General features: G+C 46.7%; 3 protein-coding genes across 15 annotated transcripts; 2 read left to right on the top strand and 1 right to left on the bottom strand.

Moving 5' to 3' along the window:
- Positions 1–1,704: 1,704 nt before the first annotated feature.
- On the bottom strand, positions 1,705–6,166 carry TATDN3 (TatD DNase domain containing 3). 11 transcript variants are annotated; one of them, XM_048057566.2, is made up of 10 exons: positions 6,037–6,142; positions 5,932–5,964; positions 5,772–5,845; positions 5,394–5,679; positions 4,669–4,731; positions 4,468–4,577; positions 4,008–4,063; positions 3,680–3,792; positions 2,386–2,466; positions 1,705–2,068 (listed from the first exon to the last, which is right to left on the bottom strand). In XM_048057566.2, the coding sequence occupies exons 1-10, from the start codon at positions 6,091–6,093 to the stop codon at positions 1,925–1,927; spliced, it is 1,017 nt and encodes a 338-aa protein (XP_047913523.1). In that variant the 5' UTR covers positions 6,094–6,142; the 3' UTR covers positions 1,705–1,924. The 11 variants fall into 11 exon arrangements, 8 of the variants coding, with proteins under 8 accessions (XP_047913523.1, XP_066849741.1, XP_066849742.1 ...); XM_066993640.1 differs by having other exon boundaries at positions 2,386–2,463; XM_066993641.1 differs by having other exon boundaries at positions 3,680–3,780.
- Positions 6,151–18,284, top strand: NSL1 (NSL1 component of MIS12 kinetochore complex). Of its 2 annotated transcripts, XM_066993644.1 has the most exons (6): positions 6,151–6,300; positions 6,596–6,677; positions 9,278–9,408; positions 13,066–13,120; positions 16,110–16,177; positions 16,767–18,284. In XM_066993644.1, the coding sequence occupies exons 1-6, from the start codon at positions 6,151–6,153 to the stop codon at positions 17,043–17,045; spliced, it is 765 nt and encodes a 254-aa protein (XP_066849745.1). In that variant the 3' UTR covers positions 17,046–18,284. The 2 variants fall into 2 exon arrangements, with proteins under 2 accessions (XP_066849745.1, XP_066849746.1); XM_066993645.1 differs by lacking the exons at positions 16,110–16,177; positions 16,767–18,284 and adding an exon at positions 15,288–16,101.
- Positions 18,285–20,892: 2,608 nt separating this feature from the next.
- Positions 20,893–24,546, top strand: BATF3 (basic leucine zipper ATF-like transcription factor 3). Of its 2 annotated transcripts, none has more exons than XM_048057573.2 (3): positions 20,893–21,261; positions 21,871–21,975; positions 23,896–24,546. In XM_048057573.2, exons 1-3 carry the CDS (start codon positions 21,226–21,228, stop codon positions 24,079–24,081), a joined length of 327 nt encoding a protein of 108 aa, XP_047913530.2. In that variant the 5' UTR covers positions 20,893–21,225; the 3' UTR covers positions 24,082–24,546. The 2 variants fall into 2 exon arrangements, with proteins under 2 accessions (XP_047913530.2, XP_066849747.1); XM_066993646.1 differs by lacking the exon at positions 20,893–21,261 and adding an exon at positions 21,516–21,685.
- Positions 24,547–25,018: the final 472 nt, after the last annotated feature.

The raw sequence follows: 25,018 nt of genomic DNA, 5'->3' as shown, positions 1-25,018 counted from the left end.
AACTCAGGTCTGACCACTTTCGCTGTGGGCCTTCTGTGTCACTGGACAACTTATTTAACATTTCTGTGCCCTACTTTTCCCAGAGACAAAACTGAGGACACCCAGACACTGCCTTGCTCCTGTGGTGCTGCAAGACAGAGATCACGGGGGCTGTTACTAGCCCAGGGAGCTAATGGCATGACTGAAAAGGAAAGCCTTAGCTTCACTACCTCTGTGTTCTCCCCCTCGTTTCCCCTCAGGTTTCCTGAAAGCTAAACTTGGCATCCAGCTGAACTTGAACTGGGTCTGTCCACCAGTATGGCCCTTGCAACTCCAGTGCTCCATGCTACAAGGAGGGGACACGGCTCATCCAGACAATCCTGGTGGCTGCAATGGGGTTCAGAATACATCTGCACATTAGGGCTACCATGTGTCTGAAGAGGGAGTTCAACTCCTTAAATGCGTTCACTTGGGAGCCACAGGTAAAAAGCAGGACAACACAAAGTGAGTACTGCTTACATTACAAGCTTCTGCTCCCATTTTTAATCTTACCCAAGAGGTGATACCTTCTCCATCTCAAAACAGAAAACCAAACCAAACCAAACCAAACCTTCTTACTGACCTGTAAGACAGGAATATTTAGCCTTAAACTAATTGCTGTCAGCAACCTAATTTGCCAGTCAAGCCAACGTTATCTTTTCTCCCTGTCCAATCAACAGAAAGGTAGACACCATATGAATTAAAATTAGGGCATTACAAATCATTTTACAAAGGAGCAACCAGTCAGATGCTTTAAGCAAGAAGACAGCAGGCGTCTAACCTGAAAAATCACACCCACCTCAAATATACAAGAGGTGTGGATGGGCTTGTAAGATGCATGATTTTGTACCAGAGGTGGTCGTGGACTAAGCTAATCATTCCCTGTTTTCTTCACTGAGCTTACAACCCTCCCCTCTTTCCCAACTCCATACATAGAGAAAAGCCTCCACTTCTCTATCTGACTCTCAGAACGTCATTTTTAACTCCCCTACTTCATTGCTGCTATATAGTCAACAAAATTTTGCTCAGTATTTCAGCAAGCCCACACCTACTCAGGCACCCTGAGGCAAACACAATATTCAATTTTTAGGACACTGACAAGTGTAGCAGAATCCACAGTAGACAAGTCCCTCCAAGATCTCAGAAAATGAGACAAATTTGGAGAATTTGGGTTTGTCTCCCTTTCACTCCCTCATCTCCCGACACTGAGCAGAAAGAAGTCCCTGAAATAGGTCCAAACTCAGCACGATTCAAGTAAATACATAAATAAACAAAAGCAAGCCCTTCTCAAAATAGCTAAGATCTGAGCAGCTATTAAGTTACTGTATGCAAGTGAAAAGGAGAGAGTAGAAAGGCAGTAATTATTTTCTTTCGACTGTATTTAGAAAGGAATTGCAGTTGCTGTTTCTGCTTCACTCACAGAGCCCGGTCCACGCGACACACACAGAACTTCCAGCCAGCTGGGGCTTTCTAACAGCTCAGACTGGGATGTGCAGTCTGCAGGTCCTAGCAGAGCTTATATCACATGTGTGGGCCCACAACCGAGTCACTTCCAGTCGTTGGAATTAAGGAATGAGAGGGACATTAAGCACATTAGCCATCTCCTAGGCTAGGATCAAGGACTCGGAAATTAAACACACAAATTCTGTGGTGCTCTTCTTAACAAAGCATTCACTCTGAAACATGAAAGATCCAAGATATTTTTATCGCATTTAAGAGGTAACAACGGTGTGTACAAAAGAAGGTCTTTCAGAAACTTGAGCTTGTTGTAACTTGTATCTATGTAACACTGTGCTCACTCCTTGAACTTTCCAACAAACTCCATTAAGGACAAGATGTATGTTGGTTTCATTTATCATGCCATAACTAATAGTTGCTGCAACATTGTTTATTTCAGTTTCTAAGTTTATACATGAACAAAGTTCCGCAGTTTGGGGAATACTTTCAGTGCATTCTGTGTTGTCACTTCTATAACTTCTTCAACTGGAATTCCTTTAATTTTGGCAATGTATTCTGCAGCAATGTAAATGTTTTTTGGTTCATTTCTCACCTGAAAAACAAAAAAAGACAAAAAAAAAATCAAATTACAGACCTCTCCAGGCGACAAGTGCTTCAGGTTCAATACTTCCTGACACACTTTTAGTCACACTGCAGTACTGCATACATCTACTCTTGCATTATTTTCCCCTTTGACCATTCCTGTAATTTCTTTTCCTTTCCCAGCCTTGGGAATGCTACCTCTCTAGCTAATTCTCTGAATTCCATCCCTTGTCTATGTCTACTCTACTTCACTCGCCTGTGCTAGTAAGTAATCTCCATAAGACATGGTTTTGGACACGCAAACGTAGAAGGCCACCCATCATTTACCTGTTTTTCAGGCCCCAGAGCTGGAGAGTCAGTTTCCAAGCATATATTTTCCAGAGGTAACAGTTTCACAAGCTTCTGCTTCTTGAAGAAAATAAAGACAGCTATTAAATGCTTTATGAACTTAGACCCGTGGAAAAAAATGTAAGATGGAAGGATAAGCTCTGCATTTAAAAGCAATGTCCAAAGACTCTGATGCCACTGTCTGTATGCTATCAACAATTTTAGAATGGCAGCAAGAATACCAGGAGCTGCTCAAGTCCCCTCAAACCAAGATTATCTTATTTTCTATGACTCTACATATCTGAAGCACTATTATCATTTTAACACTGAATCCATTGTTACTTTATTACATTATTATATTGCACAGAATGCCCTACAATTAGACTTGCCAGTGCATTTTTAATTCGCAAGTTTTCTGTATATATAATATTTGTGTATCCTTTTTCTCACCTCTTTTACCCCGCAGCCCCAGTTTCCTGTCCTTTCTGCAGATTCCTACCCTCATCCCCATCTATATCCACATCCATCCCTCACACCCCCTCCACTCGAATCATGCCTCTTCCTTTCTTACATTTCCAGAGCTTATCACAGAAGTTGATGATGGTGCAGGATGGAAACAGATGGCTACCCGAGAAGTTAGCAAAGTTTGCAGCAGTCCAGAGGAAAAGCTGAATGAGCAGTTTCACTAAGTCCAGGGCTGAACCTAGCCAACACTGTCTTTAAACAATTTATCTGATGCTTTGCAGGGCATGCCATTAACTAATAACTATTTTTAAAGGCCTGTAACTTAGTCAATTTTAAGTAGATTTCCTTTTGAACAGAAGTCTCATAGCACCAAGATAGAACCTATTTTTTTTCCACGTCATGTTCCTACTCTAAAACACTACAGTGTCAGAAGTTTCCAAATAAAAGTTCATCAGAACATATTAAAATGAAGGAAAACGTTTATTTTCTTAACCCTTGTTTCTGAGGAACAGCTGTACTGTTTGAGCCAAAATTTCCCCAAAAATGTCCAACTAAGGCAAAAGCCTCAAACAAAAATTTAGCCAAAGTAAAAAAGCAATTTTATAAGTAACTGAAAGCAGGAATTTCTAATCAAGGAACAAGTGACTGTAATCATACACAAGTACTGCTAGTCCCACTTCCAACTGTACAGACTTAAAAGAAAAGATCTCCAAGCATCCTTTAGAGCTGCATGGTAAAAATGCAGGCATGCTTACCACCATGAAAAGCTACCAGATATAACCTGCAATCCCCCAAGCACTGAGAAGGTGCAATCCCCTTTAAATGTTACCTGTTCACTCCTTATAATGGAAGGCGGAATGGAGAAGTAGTATCCGGCTTTCACCCCTTCCATTGCTACAGATGGCTTCCCATCAAATGCATGAAGCAACACTTTTGAAGCACCTCAGAGAAAAGAAACAAACCAACTCATTAGCAGTGTTTGCAGTAGGTCTGTGATATCACCTTCCAACTGGACCTCAGTCCCACCAAGAATGACTACAGAGTCTCTGCACTAGTCCTCCCAAGTTTCTTGTACACAAACTGATAACGAAGGCATAGCAAGATAGAAGAAATTATGTTAAAAAAAAAAATGAAGAAAAAAAGCATTAAAAGCATACCTTGTTCCTTTAAGAGATTAATGGTTGGCCTTCCAGCTGAGCGTGAGTGAACATTTCTGCACACCAAGGAGAGGCCTGGCATTAGGAAATTCAGCAAAATACATGTATATATCTATGTAGTTTTTTTCAACAAACATGAACCAACAGCAGGTTGGGAAGAAAATAATCTGTATTACACCTTTAATCTGGAAAAAATCTAGAGATATACATATAAATAATTTTAGCTACAGTGAAGATATATCAACAACATAGTAAGGACAGGATACAGAAGACCACTGTATTCTAGGGCAAACACAGGGAAAATTCTGTAACTACATCTTCAGCTGGAGACTGACAGGACACTAGTAACAGCTTAAGCTACATGAGTTCTACAGGTTCTTAGTAATGATAAATCCTGGGAAATATTTCCATAGGATATTGAGATACGGCAAGTTCTTCTACTACTATAAACAAAACTTACAAAGGCAAATCCAGTCTTCTTGCTAACTCAATCTGCTTAATCAAAACCTGTCTTTGTTCTTCCTTCTGTTCATCCATGCTGGCAAATCTGGGGGTGAAATCTAGTCCTACCTATGGTGCAAGAAGAGAAGTGAAAAAGTTTAACTTTTTTTTTTTTTTACTGCTGAATCCAGAGACACTTAAATTACAGAATTCTGCTTACTTCTCCAATTGCCACCAATTTATCTTTGTAGAGTTCTATAAGTGGCAACGCATCATCCAGATCCTGCAAGAACAAATTAAAGAAACAAGCCTTATTGCCCTTATGAGATGGAGGCAGTATGAATTCAGTCATGTGATTAAAATGGATTTCCCTTTATTGCTTTTAAATTCTGTTTCCAAAACTTGCTATTACTAGGAGCCGAGTAGTTTTAGGGCTCTCCAGGATTTTCCTGCTTTACTCAATGAGCCCTTACTTCAAGTCGATCTTTGCACAGGAGCAGAAGAGGTAACAAAACCAAGGCCCATAAAAAGTCTGGTAATGTTATATGGCTGCAGACAGCTCTTCAAGTTTTTCATGTTAAAAATTTTCAGGCACAAATTGGTATCCTCCTGCTCCCCACGACAACAAAGGGACATCTGCAAACGCGCATGCATTCTGTTCCCTGTAAACAAACCACCCATCTGGGATTTTTTGAACTGTTTCATTGCAGCATCTGTAACGCGGTCAGATGATTTCAGCGAACAGTCCTGCTGTACGCCTCACACGGCCAAATGGCAGTGTTGAGAGACCTGGGATTTGGTGTACTGCACCTTCCGTGTTACAGAAAAACAAAAATCACTGAAAAGATCTAATGTCAAATCAGGCAAACTGGAACACTATGCCACACTGTCAGAGCAGCCCTAGTGCCACCACAACTGGGCTGATCCAACCTGCCGGTGTTTTACCTTCAGAGTAACACTGCGCTGCTCTTCTGGAGAAACTTCTTGAAGGGGGTGAACCCCTAGGCACGGCAGCACAAATCCTGGGAATCTGGGAACAGAACACACCGCAGCAGCGTGGCAGATCGCAGGGACATGAGCCAGCAAGCTCAGGGTGGACGGTGAGTTACGCGGAGACGGTGAGTTACGGAGGGACAGAAGGCCAGCCCGGCCAAGGCAGAGGGCAGGTGGTCCTTGCCCGCTGTCAGAGCGGCCACTCACGACGACTCGGGGACACGCGTGGGGGCTCTCGCTGGGGCGGTGGTGTCAGCCTGTGGAAAATAAGATGGGGGGGGGGGGGGGGGGGACGGGACACCCCCAAACCCTGTCCCCGGCATACCGCACCTCTCGGACAGCTCCATCACCCTCCGGAACTCCGCCGCCTGCTCCGCCACCACCACCAGCGCCGCCACGGCCGCCTGCCGCAGCCAGAAAGCGGCGCTGAAGAGCGCGGAGGGCGACGGAGGGGACCGGGAGGGGGTTCGGGGGTGCCGCCTCGCCTCACCTCCTCTGCTGCCCGCACCACGGCCGCCACGTCCTGCAGGAGACGGGCAGCGCCTCAGCACCCCTCCCGCCCTCCCTCCACTCCCCCGTCCCTCCCTCCCCTCACCCGGTGGAAGCAGGGCGCGGCGAGGTGGCAGTGGCAATCCACCGGCCCCGCCGCCATCTCTGCCTGCCGGGTTCCGCTTCCGGGCCGGCATTTTGGGCTGGGCGGAGGCGGGAAATGGCGGCCGGGGCGGCCGCCCGGCGGGACCCGCGGGTGCGCTGCTGCTCGCGGCGGGGCCTGGAGCGGGTGCTGGGGCTGTGCGCGCCCTTCCTGCGGGCGCTGGCAGCGGGGCAGCCGGGCGGCATCGCCGCGGACGACGTGCTGTGGGTGAGGCGGCGGCAGCGGGCGGGGGGCCCAGCCCGCCGGGGACGTGCGGGGTCGGGGAGGGCGGCAGGGAAGGGCCCGCGGGGGGTGGTGTCCCCACCCCGGGGGGCGTTTAAGAGACCTGGCGCTAAGGGACGTGGGTTAGCGGGCTAGGTTGACGGTTGGGTGATCTTAAGGGTCTTTGCCAGCCTAAATGACTCGATGAGTCCTGCCGGCCGAGGCAGGGCGGTCGGTCAGGAAGTGTCTTACCAGCTGCTGGGGTTGCACAGAAGTTTTCCAGCCCTTGAATCTCTTGCAGAACTTCGAGGCAGCAGTGCAAGAGAACGTCACCATTAACGGGCAGCCCTGGGGGGATACGTCAGCCAGCTCCGAGCCGTGTGGTACGTGCGTTTTCTTGTCAATTTTGCATGGATTTATTTATTTGTTTGTTCTAGGCGTTGTATTTTTAATTGGACAGTTTTTTCTGCAGATGGCTGTGGCGATAACAACATTCATGGTGCGGATGAGGTGGAGCTCAGGCTTGGCTTTGTCTGTATAAGGAGTTGCTGTCCACGCTGCTTTTGATGCAGCCCAGGATACAGCTGGCTTTCTGGGCTGCGAGCACGCATTGCCAGCTCATGTTGAGATTCTTATCCACCAACACCCCCAGGTCTTTCTCCTCAGGGCTCAGCTCTCAATCCATTCTCCGCCCAGCCTGTGTTTGTGCTTGGGATTGCCCCAGCCCAGGTGCAGGACCTTGCACTTGGCCTCGTTGAACTTCATGAGGTTCACATGGGTGCATCTTTCAAGCCTGTCCAGGTCCCTCTGGATGGCATCCCTTCCGTCCGGCGTGTCAACCGCACCACACAGCTTGATGTTGTCGGCAAACTTGATCCCACTGTCCTTGTTGCCAGCAAAGCTGTTAAATAGCACTGGTCCCGGTACAGGCCCCTGAGGAACACCACTCGTCACCGGTCTCCACGTGGACATCAGGCCGTTGACCACAACTCCTTGAGTGCGACCATCCGGCCAAATCCTTATCTACCAAGAGGTCCATCTTTCAAATCCACATATCTGCAGTTTAGGGACATGAGGCAGTTGTGCAGGACAGTGTCAAATGCTTTACACAAGTCCAAGCGGATGATTTCAGTTGCTCTTCCCATATGTACCAGTGCTGTAACCCCGCCGTAGAAGGACAACAGATTTGTAAGGCATGATTTGCCTTTTTTTAGTAAAGATTGAAGAACTGGAGTGAGTTCATCAGAGGCTGCCCAGATGGCATGGGGACCGGATACATCAGAGTGAAATGTTTATCCATTATTTTCAGTGTGTGCGTTTATAAAATAATCCTAAACTCAGGTTTCACGAGTTACCAAGACCAGCTTTTACTTGCTACGTTGTCAAGACTGCACTGGTCTCATAATGCAAAATGCTGAACTGATTCACGCTCACTTCACTGATTCAAATTTGCTTAAAAATTCTTTACAGGGTTTTCTTAACAGGAAATCTTTGTCTGGATGGTTACTTTTTAAAGTAGGTCATCCTCTGCACAAATCCAACTTCATGCTAGCTGAGGTACTGTTTACCTTCCTGCAGTTGGCATAAAGCAGGTGTAAGGACAGTGTTGTGCTTTTTAATTTGACGTAAATATAAGCGTGTGCTCACCTCTGAGCCAGTTTGAATCACCGAGTGATCTGGCATTTTGTGTCTTTGGTATTCCTGTTGACCAGTGGCTCAGAAAAACTCACAAATTCTCAAACTTGTTTTTTGACTGAGTTTTACAATCACCTGATTCTGCACAGATTGACCAAGAGAGGGTGCTCAAAATCCATTTGTTACCAGTAGACTGAAAACATTGCATGGCTTGCAAGCTATGCTCAACGTTTTAGTGGTAACTGTGAATTTAAATTCTAAGGAGTTTGCAAAATTAAATTTAAAAATTATACAACAAAACTATTGTCAAGATTTCGAATCTCCACTGGTGGAGAAATATAAGTGTGCAAATGGAAGAATATAGAAATATGCGTTACCTTTCAGTTAGACAAAGTTAATTCTGTTTTTTTCCATAACTTTTATTTTTTATGGTTTGTAATGATGGCATGTGACATCAAGATTGAACAGGCATTTACTTGTCTAAATTTTGAAACCAGTTTTAAAACAGTGTCTTAAGCTTCAAAAATAGCTAAGTTTAATTGCAACCTTGGAGAAGCTGAGTACCTGTAGTGAAGTAGCAGAAGTCAAAATACTTCGGTCAACAACTGAAAACATGTTCTACATATTTAGCCTAATCTTACGATAGGAGAAGAAAGCTATGAAAGTTGGTTCCCACCAGATACACTCTCTTTGGTATCAGATGTTGAAAGTAGACCTATTTTTGTTTTTGCAAACTCCATATGACTAGTAACTACAGATGTTCTCAGGCTGCAGAGTATTTCTGGGAACAAGGTTTCATTAAGGTGACAGTTTGTTGTCAAAAACTTACAGATCGATTTTAAGATGAAGATGTATATCTGTGTTCTATATGCTAGAAGGTCAATTAGGCTTCAAATTACTGTTTAAATAGCTGATTTTTGTTTAATGCTTGTAAATTGTACAGATCAAGCCATTTTTCTTTTTGCGTCTTGCATTTGTTGGCTTTTTATTTTCCAGTTGAAAAACAAGTTACCTGTGAAGATCCTTGTCAGACTTTTGTCATAGGTTCAGAGTGCACAGAGAAATGTGGTTTGGATTTTTCCCCAGATTGTTCCCGGCCTCCCCTGTCCTCCCATCCTCACCCCAGCTCCCTTACTTCAAAAGTAACTGGTCAGCAGGAAGCTGTGATCTGATTTCTGTATTGCGTTATACTGGGATCCAAAACAGACATTTATCTTATTTGATAATCACATTTCATTTCTTATTTCAGTTCTAAAGATGTCTTTGTCCTTACAACTTTGTCTCAAAGAAAAGCAACATTGTGAGTAGGAGCATTGTTACAATAACTTTGTGTGCTTGTCATTTTTAGGTTCCTACATCAAAATTCTTGAAGACCAGTTTGATGAACTTATAGTAGAGACATCAACAAAGCGTAAGCAGTGGCCTAAGAAGATACTGGTACATGCTATCCAAACCATGAAAGCAGAGCAAGAAATGTTGGTGAGTAACCTCAGATTTTCAGAAGACCTTTGCCTATGGTAGCTGCTGTATGTAACTTGAAATAAATCATGGAATCTTAGAACGGTTTGGGTTGGAAGGAACCTTACAGATCATCTAATTCTACCTCCCCTGCCATGGGCTGGGACACCTCCCACTAGACGAGGTTGCTCAAATGTTGACCTTTGTTTCTTTGCATTAATTAGCAGTAATTTATCTTCCGTAAAGCAAGGATTACTACAGATTGCTGTGACTATGAGGGAATTGGGCCTGTGGCACAATTCAGCAAGTTACTTAGGCAGATTGCTTCAACATGGTGATTTACAGCTTACAAGCCAGTATATATCTACTAATCTTATCAAATCTGGGTTTCTGAAATTGTCTGAAGGTCGTTTAACGTATTAAATTTATGATACATATGGCTAGCTATTATCACACACAGTATTTGACTTCTCAAAAGATGTCTGTTTTCCCTGGGCACTTCTGCTGAGCTGATAACTACATTGAGTACTTTCAGTAAAGAAGGAAAAAAAGTAATGTGGATAATTAATAGCTTCAGCAATTTCTGTTTTTTTTTTTTTGACACCGAGTGTCAAGTAATTACTGGTATTAAACAACCCATTTGTGTTCTTGGTTAAGTTTCTTTTCTGTAATTACGTTATACCTGCCTCCTGCTTACTTGCTGATTAATTAGGAGTCAATTTTCTTTCCATCCTTCACTTTGATATCCTAAAGAGCCGTGACATTTCCATCCCTTGAAGTACATTTTTAAAGTGTCTACCTCTAGGATAAGTTCTTAAACCATGTTGTTTTTGTGGCAGGTTAGTGGCTTTATGATGTGCTTCAAAAGTTATTTGAATCTAGGAGCAAATCAGAGGGGGGATATCTGGACTATGGCGCACTGTTTGAGCCATTTCTGTGTGTGCGCGTGTTTGTAAACAAATGAGATGATTTACTGCCTTCTGTTCAGAAGGTTCAAACAGGATAGAAGGTTAAAGTGTTTGCTACAGAAATCCAGAAATATTTTCCTTTCCCCCCGCCCAATTATGCGTGTGCTGTAGCATGAACTTTCTGTGGCGAAAGTGTTGCTGCTTTTTCGTAGGATTTCTGACTCGGTAAAGACTTGAGAATTGTGTTCTTCACATTGGGAGCACAGGAAAGCACGTAAATGAACTGCTGCCTTGCTAGGGTATAGTTAGCAAGGACAGCCTTGAAATGTAGAAAGCTGTAGTTCACAGGGGTTCTGTAGCACGCAGGGACAGGGAAAGCCAAAGCCCACCTGGAAATGAATTTAGCAATGACAGCAAGTGCTTCTGCAGGTGTGTCAAAAGAGGAGGACCAGGGGCAACACAGGCTGTTTCTGAATGGGGCTGACGACAGAGGACATGGAAACGGCCGAGAAACTTAATCCCTTCTTCGCCTTGGTCTTTCCTGGTAAGATTTGCCTTCAGCCCCTGAGAGCTGTGGGAGGCAGTGAAGCAAGGAAGACTCCAGGGGAAGGGCAGAGGAGCGTCAAGCCGAGAGCATTTACATCACCAGGGCACGCACCGTGGGTCTTCAGGCAGCGACTCAGGACCGGGTCATGCACTCGGTCCCACTCTCCGTGTCCTGCAGGGATGTGTCCACAAATGGTGTTGTTAAAAGGGGACTTTTGGTTATCTCTGAAATACCACGGCAAATGGGGGAGGTCCCTGAGCGCTGGAAGAAAGCAAACATCAGCCCTATCTTCAGGAAGGGAAAAAAGGAGGATCCAGGGAACTGCAGACCTACGAGCCAGGAACTGTCAGTCCCTGGGAAGGTGATGGACAGGTGGAAGTGGCCCGCATGGACTTACAAAGGGAACCATCCCTGACCAACCTCATGGACGCCTGCAGGGAGCTGGTGGATGTGGGGGCACCCAGCTGGAAAGCAGCTCTGCAGGACGGGTCTAGCTGCTGAGCTGACCGTGGGCCAGCAGCGCGCCCTTGGGAAGAGCTGCCAGCGGGTCGAGGCCAGCCGGTCTTCTTCCTGCCCTCTGCTCAGCCCTGGTGGGACAGGCCGGGAGCGTCGGGTCGGTGCTGGGCTCCTCGGTCTGAGGAAGGCGTGGGGAAATTGCATCAAGTCCAGCAAGGAGTCGCTGGCGTGGTGGGATTGTTCAGCCTGGAAGAGAGAAAGTAGGCTTGGGTGGATCTTAGCACTGCTCAGGGTGCCTCTCAAATGCTGCGGGAGGGCAGAGAGGAAAGGAGACTGAGCCAGGCGGTCGCAGCGGTGCCCAGGAGGCACCGGGCATTTCCGTGTGTCATCCCTGGGGACCATCAGAGCCTGACTGGGTGCAGTCCTGAGCAACCTGCTCGAGTTAGCCCTGCTTTCAGCACGGGTTTGAACTGAACCGCCTCTAGAGGTCCTTTCCAGCCCCAACTGTTTGTGATTCTATGCTAAAGAAGAAAGGGATTTATTATTTTTAATAGTCATTTAAGAGCCTGCATTGCATTTCAGAGGACTAAAGTTGACAAAGATAAATAACTCTTCAGGTTAGCCAGGCATAGAGGATTTGCAGTAAACAAAAGTGCACGCATATATATTTGTCTTCAATCTGAAATATTTTCTAACACATCATGCCTTTGTGATCTCTTGTCAACATGTCAAGTATATCAAACCAAAAAAATCGACTAAAATAAAGTATGCTATTGTGCAACACCAAGATTTTAACGAGACCTTTTGATCTTTTTGCAAAAGGAAAACTGTGTTCTACCTCAGTCCTAAAGTAGATGAGTTACTTAGGATGCCTCTCAGACTACATTTCTTCTGCTGGTGATCATTTCAGATTTTACTGCAGCACAACTAGGTGATTATTTTCGTTGTGTCTGCAAAACATAGAAAGTTTCTAGCGTGTCTCTGTAAATGAAGTGTTTTTTTCCTCCCAGCTATTTCTGCAAAGGTACTCGTGTTTTCTCTGCTTTTGATGGTGGAGTTTTCCTGTTCCTTTTTAACCCTGGTATCTCTCCTGATGCATGTTTTCTGAGGCATAAAAAACAACTACAAAGATGAAGTACTTAACTAAAGCTTACGTGGAGAAAACCACTCATTTAGTGTGGCAATCTCCCCAAAGCAAGAGATGATCTTGCACATTTTCATTCAGTATATTCTGTCTTCTTTGAGGATAACTGCAAGCAGTGTTCTTCTGTTTGGAGCTGATACTGAAGGCTTGCTAGTAACATGTGTGAGCTGTGAAAGTGTTGTTCTGGTAAAACTGCCCAGAGGAATAAGTAACTTTCCTACTGCTGCCTTTTGTGGTTGAAGAAGGATGAGGGACAGCTCTTCAAGTGGAGAAAAAAACTTGCAGATGATATAAAAAACTTGCATTCCTATGTCTCTGCTTTGTCGCCTTCTTCCCAAGTAGGTTCTTAAGTCTAATTATGCCCTCAACATAATTAAATACCGAATATATTAATTAGTATTAGGGAACTTCATGTCACAGTTCCCTGGTGTTAAGTGAGAGAGCCTGGTTTGTGCAGACGAGTGTTCTTGTTCTTGCATAAGTAACTGCAGGGATACAATATAGCCATTCCACCACCATCTCTTTCGATTAACCATTCTCCGTTGTTCTAACTGCAGTGTATGCGTTAGATATCTATTAAAGCAAGACGATATTTCAGACTTTTTCTTTTTTTGATTTTGCAGAAGCTCTACCAGCCTGTGGTAACGCCGGAAGAGATCAGGTCACAGCCTTCTCAAGGTAATGGTTTCTCAGGGGAGGGCAACTGTACTGAGGGAACACTGCCTACCTTGCTGGCCAGCAGCAAATGTTTTAGAAGTTTTCTTTCTGTAAATGTATTTAAATTTATTGGCTTGTTTAAATTACTAACCAAAACAGCTAGAAGTTTGTCACAGCTGAATGTATTGCTGTATCTGTTTATTCTGAATGCTGTCTGCTGTTACACAGTGTGCTTAAAGGCAAAAGCTGGTCTCTGGGGGGGGGCACTGGGTAGAAACTGTCAAATACTCGCCCTCAGGAGGTTTTCTTACCTCTTTCCTCCTCCAGTGGCGGAGGCAAGATGCAGAACTAGGTGGACCGCTGACATTATACTTTGACCGTCCTTGTGTTGCCTTTATATAAATACTAGAAATGCTTCAGTCTCTCTTCCTAACCTGTCAGTTTCTGCAGGGAATTGAAAGCAGTTGTGTAGTACTCACTGATGAAGCATGTATTGAATTTTACCCTGCTTGTGTAAAACTGTAAACATCATAAGTTTGCTCCATGGTTTTGCAAGGCTATTCCTTGTTCCAAGGAGTTTGAATAAGGCGGTGTATTTTGCAATAGAAGAGTGGGATGTGCTTTGTTTGAAGCTGGCCTTAAGAGATGGAAAGTTCTACCTTGCCTGTTACTAAGTGCTGAAAAATGACACAATTTGCCACTGCTGTTTGAAGTGGGCATGGTGACAGAACCGTCACTATGGATTACTGCACGTGCTGCAGAGTTGGTGTAACGAGCAGAGGTGTTAACTGAAGTTTGAGAAGCAAACCTTAAGCTTCCAGTTCTCACCCTGCTGATCTGGCTTCACTCTAGGCATCGTTTCCTCTTTGTAAACAGGAGACATTGCTTCCAGAAATGCCAGGCTGTGCAGCAAAGCAGCTAACAGGAGCGGTAAAGAGCGTCACTTCACGTCTGCGTTTCTTTTGGTTTCTAGCGTCCAGGTCTATGCTTCTCTGATAGGAATTAACTACTTCTTATAAGCTACTAATAGCTTGCACCATGGTTTTCCTTTTTAGGTTAGGTAACAGCAAAGTCCTAGCCAAGACAGCAGAGAGTTTGTGCTGAATTTTAGTATTATGTAGTCTTGGGAAGTTTATGTATCCCAGTTTAGCAAGCACAGTGGCCAGAAACCAAAAATGTTTAGATTACTCAATACCTTTCATTTCCTTTTTTCATTTCCCTATGTTTTGGAAAGCCTTGAACACTGAGGAATATAATGCTGTCCATGTAAAGCTGAACTCCTGCAGGCAAACTTCATCTGCATGTCAATCTTTTTGTGTAACTGAAATTAGCCTCGTAATTACTTTTTTAATTTTACTTAACTCCTTCCTTACAACTTCATAGAGACTTCTAATCCCAATATTCTGCTGTAAGGATTCTTCATTGTGGACATGCCTTTCTTCTAGAGAATGTCCTGTGTTGTTATTACAGAGGCTGCTCTTCGACTATTTTTCCTTCCAAATTCTGAATGATGGTGCGTTTTAGCATCCGTGTCTGTGCAAGGATTGTTTCCTAAGCCCCGTGAGGTTAGCGCAGCGGGCACGTGGACAGACAGCTCAACAAAACAGCCTGCTGCTGCTTACTACATTTCAGCAGGAGGTCACTATCACTCTGCGCCAGAATTCAGTGGCTGACTTAAATTATCTTCAGTAGTACTGATTAGTTTGAAGTCAAAGCACAGTGATGTGTTTTGCTCTGAAACGGTTTAGGAGTGTGTGCACAATCTAACATGGTGTTTACTGCAGGAGCTGGTGAAACCCTACAGGAAAATAATAGTAGTGGGAGGTGAGACTACTTAGTTCCCAGAAGCACACTTATTTATCTGCTGATTTTAAGTTTTTGTTGATGGCATAGTGCCACAGATGAAATAACAGCAGAGGACATGCAAAACTCTTTTATAGTAACTTTAAGAGTTCAGCTCTTGAGTAGAAGAATTATTATTTCTTGTAAATCAATCAGCAAAAATGTATAATGTGTTGATGATCTTATCGTATTGCTACAGCAATCAAATAAATACCATTTTCCCATGTATTCTGCACCTGCTGTCTGCCTCAGTACTCCTGAAAGCTTCTTTTTATTTCATTTCTCGTTAACCCAGCAGAATTAGTGCTGTTCACGTTGTTTACACTCGGTTCTTTTTTATTCATAGAATCACAGAATGGTTTGGGCTCGAAGGGACCTTAAAGACTGTCCAGTTCCTACCCCCTGCCGTGGGCAGGGACACCTCCCACTAAGCTGGGTTGCCCAAAGCCCCATCCAGCCTGGCCATATTCCTGTTGTTAACGCCTGGTAAATTAAGCCGGGATGAAAAAGTATCCTTTTTTGTAAAAGCTCAGTTGTTGCTACCAAGCTGAAGCTCTAAGATCTGTGATTCCTCCCCCACTCCCTCCCCCCTTTAAAATGGTTTTCCTTCGTGTCATTATCTACGCAGCTGTGTCTATCCTCCTTCTTTTGTGCATTTTTTCCAAATGTAATGTGAACTTTGTAATTACATAATGTAATTTGAACCTGCTTTGGCAGGGGGATTGGACCTGATGATCTCTTGAAGTCCCTTCCAACCCCTACAATTCTGTGATTTTGTGAACCTGAAAGGTTTAAAAACAGATATCTCTATATTTATGTATCTATATATATATATATATGTAACCTCTTCCTTTATCTCAAATACTGCCTTTGTGGCTCATGTTTTGTATTAAGCTGTAGAATTTCTAGTGAAGAACCGTGTGGCTTGCAAGAGGTGAGACTTCTAGGCACTCCTGCATTTTCTATGATTAGGAGTAGTAACACTAAGATAAAGCACTTCAGCGGTCATCCCAGCACTCTGACAGAAGGGATGTGTTGTATGTTTAATTTTTGTACAGGGACTCTGCTGCTTTTCTGTCTGATTCTAAGAACTCAATAGCAAGTTTTGGGGGGAGGAAAGGGGAGTTATGTTTCAGAAGTGTATTTGAGCTTTATGTTTTTTCTGCAGATGCTTACATTACAGATCTGAAGCAGGTGACAGAAACGGTGTCTGAACAGATTGGCGAGGCAATGAAGGTGAGATCTGTGTGCTCCAAGGGGATATTTGTTTCTTTTCTTGTTCTGATAATGTTATAAAACAGGAGTTCTAACTCATGTTGGTTATAGCTTTGTACATAAAAGCCTGCTTGTATACTTTTGAAGCAAGCACATCTTCAGGTTTGGATTGCTGCTGTTATAGCTGTAAAGAACTCACCCTCAGCTGGGAGTAAGGAAGAATAACCTGTGGCTATAGGAAGCATTTTTTCTTTAACGGAGATTTTAGAACCTGCAACATCTGAAAAATACCTCCTGAAGACCTGTACAACTTCATGTTGCACGGGACATTTATTACGTTAGCAACAGCTTAGACATGAGCTGTGTTCCTGCGATATTGATTCAGCTCAGAGCTGGAATTAGGCAGCACTGAAACTTGGCGTTCTGTTCGTATGAGCTCTGAGTGCAGACCCTGGTGCTGTTAGGCTGGTAGCGCTGAGTTCCCAGCCTTCACCTGGACCGTCTCTGCGGACACTGCAGCTTTTGTGCCTGTCAGAATCTAATTAGCATCTCGCTCATTGTAGCCATTACTTTTCCCATGTAACTTGAGATACTCGATTTGTTCTTGCAGTCTCTCCCCGCGCTAATAGAAAGAGCAGAAGGTTTTTCCCAAGCGCTAACTTGGCAACCAACCCTGGAACTCTGCAAGCTGCGGCAAGAAGTCTTTGCTGGTTGTAACGCAAAGGAGGAAGATAACGTCCAAAGCTTCGTATCACCGGGAGAGGTCACGCCAACAGACACTGACACCAGTAAAAATCCCTACACTTTGTTCAAAAGGAAAAGAGCTGCAGATTCACCACAGAGAAAATACTACCCGCTTCGACGGAGGAAAATTACCCTCAGCGCATGAATTTCTCATTTTGTATTTTCAGATTGGATACTCAGTTGCACTCTGGTTCGGTGTATTCAGTCTTTTATTTTTAAACCTTATTCTACCCTCTAATTCAGTGCTATATGTGGGAGCTTCCTTAATTATTTAGATTTTGATCCATATACGTATTTTTCTTCTTACTGTTACAATGGTGGTATATGAAAGCCTATGCGTGCCAGTAACATCTGGTATCCTACAAATGTATTTACTGATTAACTCTCATTTTTTTATCCTTTTATTACAGAAGTTAGCTTGAAGTCCTTGTGCTTTTCAGAGCTGTGCAAATGCTTTGTGTCTGTGTGCAGTCGTTTTGTAAACCACTAAGTGCTCATACACAGCAGGCACATCTCTGAAGAGGCTGGAGAACATCTGGTTCTGCTAATGAACCTTCATTTATATTGAGTTTGGTGGCGATTTAATAAATAATTTAAGAAGAGTTTCAAACTGGAGCATACTAAAACCACCAATTTTGGTATGATGCTTTAGTTTTCTGAAAATCCACAGCAAATCTAGAATCAGTCCCTCCTATTTCACCTTTCCTGAATTTAGGTCAGCAAGGCTTATGTATCATCACATTGGTTTAAATATGGGGCTTTAATAATCGTATGTATTTGCTTGCAGTGTGCTCTTCAGAGCAAGGATTTGACCATCTGCATCTTTCCATCTGATATTTCAGTTCATGTAATCCATATAAGCAGTCTGGGGGTTTCCTTGACAATACTTCTACACATTACAGGATCTTGACTTGGGTCACGTATGCAATTGTGGCATTTGACTAAACTTTAAAAATCAGTATAGGCTAACAGTAAATGGTATTAGGTTGAGCTAGCTTACTTTTTTTAAACACATTAGTACCTAGGTAGTATTAAATTGAGCATTATGCCTTAACCATCGATAACTTTTTCTGGCTTATGAGTGCATGTGTTTACAGTAAATACGTGTGTCTAGCATGTAATGTATTTCCTCTCACGGTAAATAGAGGGTTTTTAAGAAGCTTTGTTAGTGTAGTGTGGGAAGACAGATCCAACTTGAGGTCTAAGAGACTGAAAATTTTAAAGAAAACGTGTAAGAGATTTTTAGCACCGTTTATTTTGTAAAGGTGAGCATCTGTGCTAAAACTTTGTATATTTAATCATATGTAAATATATTTCCCATTGCTTTTGTATATACAAACTTGTTTTTATAAAAAGTAAAAGAAATCAATTAAGAAAGATCAAAGTTTTGGATAATGTTGTTCTAATCCTGGAATACATGGTGACTGAACAGTTAGTGTATTAGTACTTCAGAAGACATCTGTGTTAAATTTTGGCTCGAGTAACTGAAGTAGCTCCATTTACTGCCTTTGAACTTGCAACTGCTATTAATCTCAGGGCTACAAAGCTTCTAATATAAGAGAGGACAGGATGTGAGAGGACTGGAACTGCAAAGCTGCGGAACGTGTGACTGGGACGGTTTTTCACACAGTGAATTGTAGCTTCTTTGGGTATGTGTGCTCCGGCCTGGGTTGAAAATCCCCACGTTGCACGAATGCATACATCTTCACTGAGCTCCACAGATGCTCTTTAATCTGAGTGTTCCTAGACTAAGCTGAGCACTGCAAGAATTTGCAAGTCTCCCGTGATAGTATTTCAATGTGTGTTGTTTCTTTTTTTAATAGAAAGATTCCCTGCTATCCTCACTTGAATAATGTTAGGCAATTAAAAAAAAAAAGAAAAGAAAAGCTAGGATTAGGCACCTCTCTGAAGACGTCCCATCTAAAATGACCAGTGTAAGACAAATGCCTTAAGAAATGAGGAGGGACAGCACCACGGATTAAGACCTAGTAAGTGAATGAAAGATGTGATCCTACAGCACGTGGTAGCGTTAAGAGATGGCAGGACAGTCGGTCTGCACGGGGTTTGAACAAGGTGGGAAGGGATGCCTGGTACCCTGAGCCACGGCAATTGGGCCTGGTTCCGTGGCCCTTGTCACCACGGCTGTGTGGAAAAAGAAAAAAAATGCATCTGGAAATGCTGCCCAAATAAATGGTGTAAAGAAGGATAAAGAAAATCAGTAAAGATTCCCAGTGCAGCATCTCAGCCATGAATTTACAAATCTGGTGGCAGCTTTTGGCCAAGCGGCAGCAGAAGGTGCTGGAGGACCTCTCTTGAAACGAAAGTCCTGTGATGAGCTAAACTCAACACTTGAGTGCTCAGCTCTTTTCCTAATTATTAAAAATTTCTGCAGCAAGGGATGTTTGCAACTATCAGTGTCTGGGATCTATTTTCCACTGGCAGAAATACATTTTTTTTTCCCATTCCCGTAGCCTTTCATCCTTCAGTTAACTTTTCATAGAAATCAGCAGTGTTGTGCAAGGCAAGTGCTTAATCAGGTTTTCAGTGAAATGTCACAACATCCAACTTATTTTTAACTTGGGCTGAATTGGTATTGCATCAAGAAATGTCTGGTAGATTTTCTTTATATAGCCCTTGAATCTTGTAAGGCATTCAACAGTGAAGGATGCTTGGGAATATTTGCAGGCTGAATTTCGTGGCTTTTTTGGGGTGAGCTGGACCATCTTGCTGCTCGTTAGCACGTGCTGCCAGCGGTGTGTTTATCACTGGTGAGGGCGAGCCCCCCCTACCCCGTGAAACCTGAGGGACTGGAGGAGCATCCCCGCACTCTGCGTGTCGTTTGCTAACAGAGGTGACGGCAAACATCACATGGAGAAACTCTCAGAAAGCTCGGCGCAGACGCCAAGATGTGTCTGAAAGCTGGGGCACTCGGTGCCATGACCCCCAGCTGCGCTCTGTGCCATGCTTCGGAAGCGCCGCGCTGTGTTCAACCGCAGCTCCAGCCCGAGTGTGTGTAGGCTGCTTCAACGCAGACAGAAGTCGCTGATAAGCTGCGAGGGTAAAACGTAAATTCAGCTGTCTAGGCTGCTTTCTGGGCTTGTTTTCTCTCCTGCATAGAAATGTTCTGCCTTTGCTGCTGTGTTACCTGGAATTACTGTGTAGGCATTTCTGCAGATGTACCAGAGATAGAGCTTTAATACTAAGCAGAAACTTGTTCCCACAAGCAGATTTTGACTTTTCATTTCCTTTGCCACTTTGAACACCAGCAGACCGTGCTCAGGCCCAAGGGAACCTTCCTGCGACTTGTCCCCTGCTTGTGGGGTCCTGGAAACCTCCTCAGGCTGCAGCTGCCAGGAGTTACCCAGCAGCTGGGTGCTGGTGTGACGGAGAAAGGGAGAAACCAGGGGGCCGGGAACATCCTGCAGGGTGCTCACGGACCCAGCACAGCCTGCGGGTGCGTGCTGGTTGAGGCATTTTGGTGAGGGAGCTGAAGGGGCCTGTCAGGGCTGTAGGTCCCAGGGGACACTGGAGTGGGGAAGGCTCGCTGCTGCTCGGCCCTCCAGGGCCTGGGGAGCTCTGGGAAAGCACCAGGTGGAGGTGGCCCAGAGGGCAGAGACAGAAAGCGCTCCGAGGTGGTGCAGCCGGGCTGGGGAGAAGCGCTTGGCCAGGCTTTTCAGCAGCACTGACTTTGGGCCAGCTCCTGGCCTCCAGCTGCGCGTTTCTCTCACCTTCAGCACGAACTCTTAGCCGGATCTTCCCAAAACGTCAGGCTTTATTCACTCCGTTTGCAGCCTCTGCAACCTCAGCTTCATCTAAGCTGCGTGACTCAAACTTCTGGGGAAACCAGAAGAATGGGGAAGTGCCCCCTTCATTGAGATACCTGGGGCTTCGTGCGTGGCGCCGTGGGGCACCTTCCCTCGTGGGGAGGTGCGCGTGCCCTGTGCGCTGGCACGTGGGGTGCTGCGTGCACACACCTACAGCAGAGCCAGGGCATTGGCAAGCGGCTGCCAGGGCAAAGAGGAATCCTTCCGAGCGGAGGGAGAAGCAGCGGCTTGGTTAGAAGCGCGTTAGGAAGGAGAGGAGCCGCGCTGCTCGGTGTGGCACAAGGCAGGGAGCTGCGTCCCGGAGAGCCGCGCCGTCCCCAGCCGCTGCCTCGCTTCGCCTTTACCAGAAGCGCGCGGCATTTCCTTATTATTTAAAGGAACAGGGCGAGGAGCGAAAGCGAAAATCGTTTTATTCCAGCCCCGATGCCTCGTCCTCACGCCGATGAGCCTCGCCTTGCGCCGGGCTCCCCTCTCTGAAGCCCGCGGCGCCCGGAGGAGCCGATGGCGCACAAGTGCTGCGGGCAGGAGCGCGCGGGGGTGAGGCTGCGCGGCTGCTGCGCGGATTTTGCGCCTGGCCGTGCCGGCCGGGCTGCGGGGGGGGAGCAATTTTTTTGGAGGGGGGGGGGGGGTTCTCCGGGGGAATTTCGGGCAGCTCCGTGCCGCGGGGCCGGGAGCTGGGGGGGTTCCCCCGGCGGCGGGGCGCAGCCCCCGGGCCCTCCACGTGTGCTCCATGCGGGCGGCGGCTCCGCCCCGGGGCCCGCAGGTGCCGGTGCCGGTGCCGGGCCGGGGCGGGCCGGGGGGGGCCGTGCCTGCAGCCCTCCCTGCCTCCTTCCAGCCCTCCCCGGGGCCGGGGCCGGGGCTGCCCAGCGGCGCCCCGGGGCGGGCGGCAGCCGGCGGCATGTCGGGCGGCGTCCCGGCGGCGGGCAGCGCTCTGCCGCGGAGCTCCGAGGGCGGCCAGCAGGTAGGGGCAGGGGCACGGGGATGCGGTGGGTGCCTGCCGAGGACCCCCGGGTGCCTGCCGGGGCCCGCTGGGTGCCCGCCGGGGCCGCGGTGGGTGCCTGCCGGAGCTCGTCGCGCCCGCCCGCGGGAGTCCCCCGCCGGTTCCCGGACGGCCGGCGAGGCGCTGCTGGCTCGGTGTCTTTCCAGAGTCACGAAGAAGACGACAGGAAGGTGAGGAGGAGAGAAAAGAACCGGGTGGCGGCGCAGAGAAGCCGGAAGAAGCAGACGCAGAAGGCAGACAAGCTGCACGAGGTGCCCGGGGGGCTCGGGGTGCCCGGGGGGCTGGGGGCGCCCTGCCCGGCGGGGAGGGGGGGGGACGCGGCCGTGCCCGCACCTGCTGGCCCCTGGCCACCTGCGAGCTGCTCCCCGGGGCTCCTGGTGTCCCCCGGCAAAGCTGCTCGCGTCTGGAGCCGGGGTAAGCCCAGCAGGAGCGCTGCGATGGAGCAGGGATGCCCCAGGGAGGAGGTGGTGGAGGAGGGGACCGCTGCCGGGTGGCAGCGCTGGCTTCACTCAGCTTAAAACTGTGGTGTGAGGCAGAAATACCCGCTCGAAAAGGCTTCTTAGGAACTCCAAAACCGGCGCGGGAGCTCGGTTCAGTTAGCTGCTATGCATGTGTGCTCTGATAAATAGCAGTGGGTGTTTCCAAAAAGCATGAAAGTGGCTCATTCTTCCAGAAACTCTCAACACTTCTTGATATCACACGTGCGGTTCTGGCCCCCAGCACAAACGCTGGAGGAGAGGAGCTGCCGCTCTCCGGGTCAGGATGCTGCCCGACGCAGCAGCGCTTTTGTTGTAGCGGGGCTCCCGGGGTAGGTGCTGGTCCCGCTGCTGGTGGCTGTGTCAGTCGTGCAGGCTGGAGGGAGCTGCCTACGGGCAGCAGAGGCCAGGAGGCACAGGGTGGGGAGTTCGGGGTTTGGTTTTTCCCAGATCTCCTCTGAGTCAGTGCCTGAGACAGCCAGGTGCTGGGTGCTTCTGGATGGGGCAAGCCCTGGCTTTTCTGGAGTCACTGCGCCGTCGTGCAGCCGCTCTGGTGTTCCTGCTGGGCTCGGGGCTCTTCCTCACGCTGGGAATCTTCATTCCCAGGTTTTTCCAGGTGCGGGCAGATCTGGCTGAAGAGGCGTTCCTCCTCAGCAGGAGCAATTTGGTGTTCTCTGCCCTGCAAAAGGGATGGAGCGACTGGAGGGTAACGCTTGCTCCGTGGGGCTTGGGGCACAAGAGGAGAGCAGAGCCGGGGATGGCGGCCTCTGCTACAGGGATGTGTCAGGAGGGTCCCGCCTGTTTTACTCCGCATGTGAGAGGGTGCTGGAAGGGTGCCAGGGAGGGCAGGGGGGTCCAAGCTGCAGCAAAGAAGAGAAGCAGAGGCAGCCTCTGGCTGCCCAGAGGAGCACTGTGCAGGGCTCTCCCCTCTGCCTGGTAAACAGCCCCTTGAAGGCACGTGTGGGCTTTGTAGCCTGCTCTGAAGCTTTCCCAGGGAGGTGAGATTGAGTGGGCGAGAGTGTTGAGCCCCAGGCCAGCAGTGATGTGCGGACACCTGCAGGTTTTCCGTGGGCTGTCTCTGAACCTCGGGCTCTCTTCTCTTTGGGATGAGAAGTTTTGGCAGCAGGGACACTTGAGACCCACAGCTAGCAAAAAAAAAAAATGTGACATGCGAGTCTCACATCCGTCACAGGTGCGTGCTGCAGAGCATCTCAAAACTCCCCTGCAGTTAACAGCAGCGTATTCACTGCCAGAGGAGCCTTAGCTCAAAGGCATCCTGGTCAGGGACAAGCAAGGCAGTGGCCAGGGTTGCTGGTGACCAAGTGGGGGCTCGGGACTTCGATTTTCGTAGCTCTGATGGTGCGGAGCTGCCTGGCACAGCCTGGGGCTGGGAGAGGCCACCACAGGGGCACCACCACCTGCCTCTGTAGCTCTGGGCTGCGGGGGAGCCCCCCATCCAGGGGCACCTCCTGCAAAAGGAGTTGCATCATGCTCAAGACGCAGGTCAGGTCGTGAAGTACCTGCCCTGTTTAAGCACCCAGGTTTGCTCGAGGCTGTGCCTGTCCTTCCTTAGCATTTTGCACATTATAATAAGAAACCACACTTCTTTCCTACAGTTACTTGAATATACTCAAGGTGGGAGCACTGAAAAGAATGTTTTGACTATGAGTAGGCTTTTTTTTTTCCTCCTTCCAGGAATATGAGTCTCTTGAGCAAGAAAATACCTCCCTGAAGAGAGAAATCGGAAAGCTAACAGATGAAATGAAACACTTGAGTGAAGTGTTGAAGGATCACGAGAAGATCTGTCCACTATTGCACTGCACCATGAACTTTGTGACCGTACCACGGCCCGATGCGCTCAGCAGCTGCCTGCCCAGATGAGACGTCGCCTCCACCACCTCTAGATGTGATGTGTGAAAGTGCCAGTACGAGGGGAGATTTGAAGAACTGCATACTTAGGGCACAGGACTTCCCTTGAAGAGGGCTGGACTTGACCACACAGCTCTTCTCCACATTGAAGTGTTTTAGTCTCCTGAATCTCAGGAAAACATCAGTATGGAAAAAATGACAACTCGAACTGTGACTTTTTATATTTTTGTAGAATCTCCGAGCCATGGTTTTGCATTCAGAAATGTCACAGTGCGATGCAGCCCACCATCGTGCAACGGAATGTAGACAGGGAAAAGTACCGGCCTTGGGCTGAGATGCCTTTCTCCCACGCATCCACTGCTAGCAACCCTTTGTCAGTTGTCATCCTTGTGTATCAGATTCTGGCTGCTGGTTTGTGGTTTTCTTTCTTTTTTTCTCTAAACAGGTTTGGTTAATAAAAGCAATGTCCTATCTTTATGGTTTTCTCCACCTTCTTCGATATCCAATGTCCTTAGAACATCTCTCCTCTTTGTTTGCTGGTCAAATCCAAAGTCTAACGGTAATCTTCCTGTCAGTTGCTTTATTATTTGCTTATCACCACTTCATTAGTCCCTCTTTTGAAATGCGTGTAAACCATTGAGTTTTCCCAGTCTTTATTTCTTTACTATCCCCAATCATCAGCCTCTGCCAGCATTAATTCTCATAATTTTTTGTATCCTAAAATACAGCTCAGCTAGTCTCTAATAATGATAGTCTGCTCTGTGTCGAGGAAAAGCAAAACAGTCTGCTGGTTTTACACGTTTTTTTAAAAAGCAGATTTTAAAATTTACTGCTTTAGTGTGCACACTGAAAAGGTAGCATCTTTATCCTTCATTTCTCATGTCACTTCTGGTAAGTGATGTCCATGGATAAAATGAGTTAATTTGGCTAGGCATTTAATTCCATGTCC

Source organism: Anser cygnoides, chromosome 3 (genome assembly GCF_040182565.1).
Source record: "Anser cygnoides isolate HZ-2024a breed goose chromosome 3, Taihu_goose_T2T_genome, whole genome shotgun sequence".
Lineage (NCBI taxonomy): Eukaryota > Metazoa > Chordata > Aves > Anseriformes > Anatidae > Anser > Anser cygnoides.
Note: the sequence above shows the minus strand (reverse complement) of the source record. Positions and strands in the feature narration are given on the sequence as shown.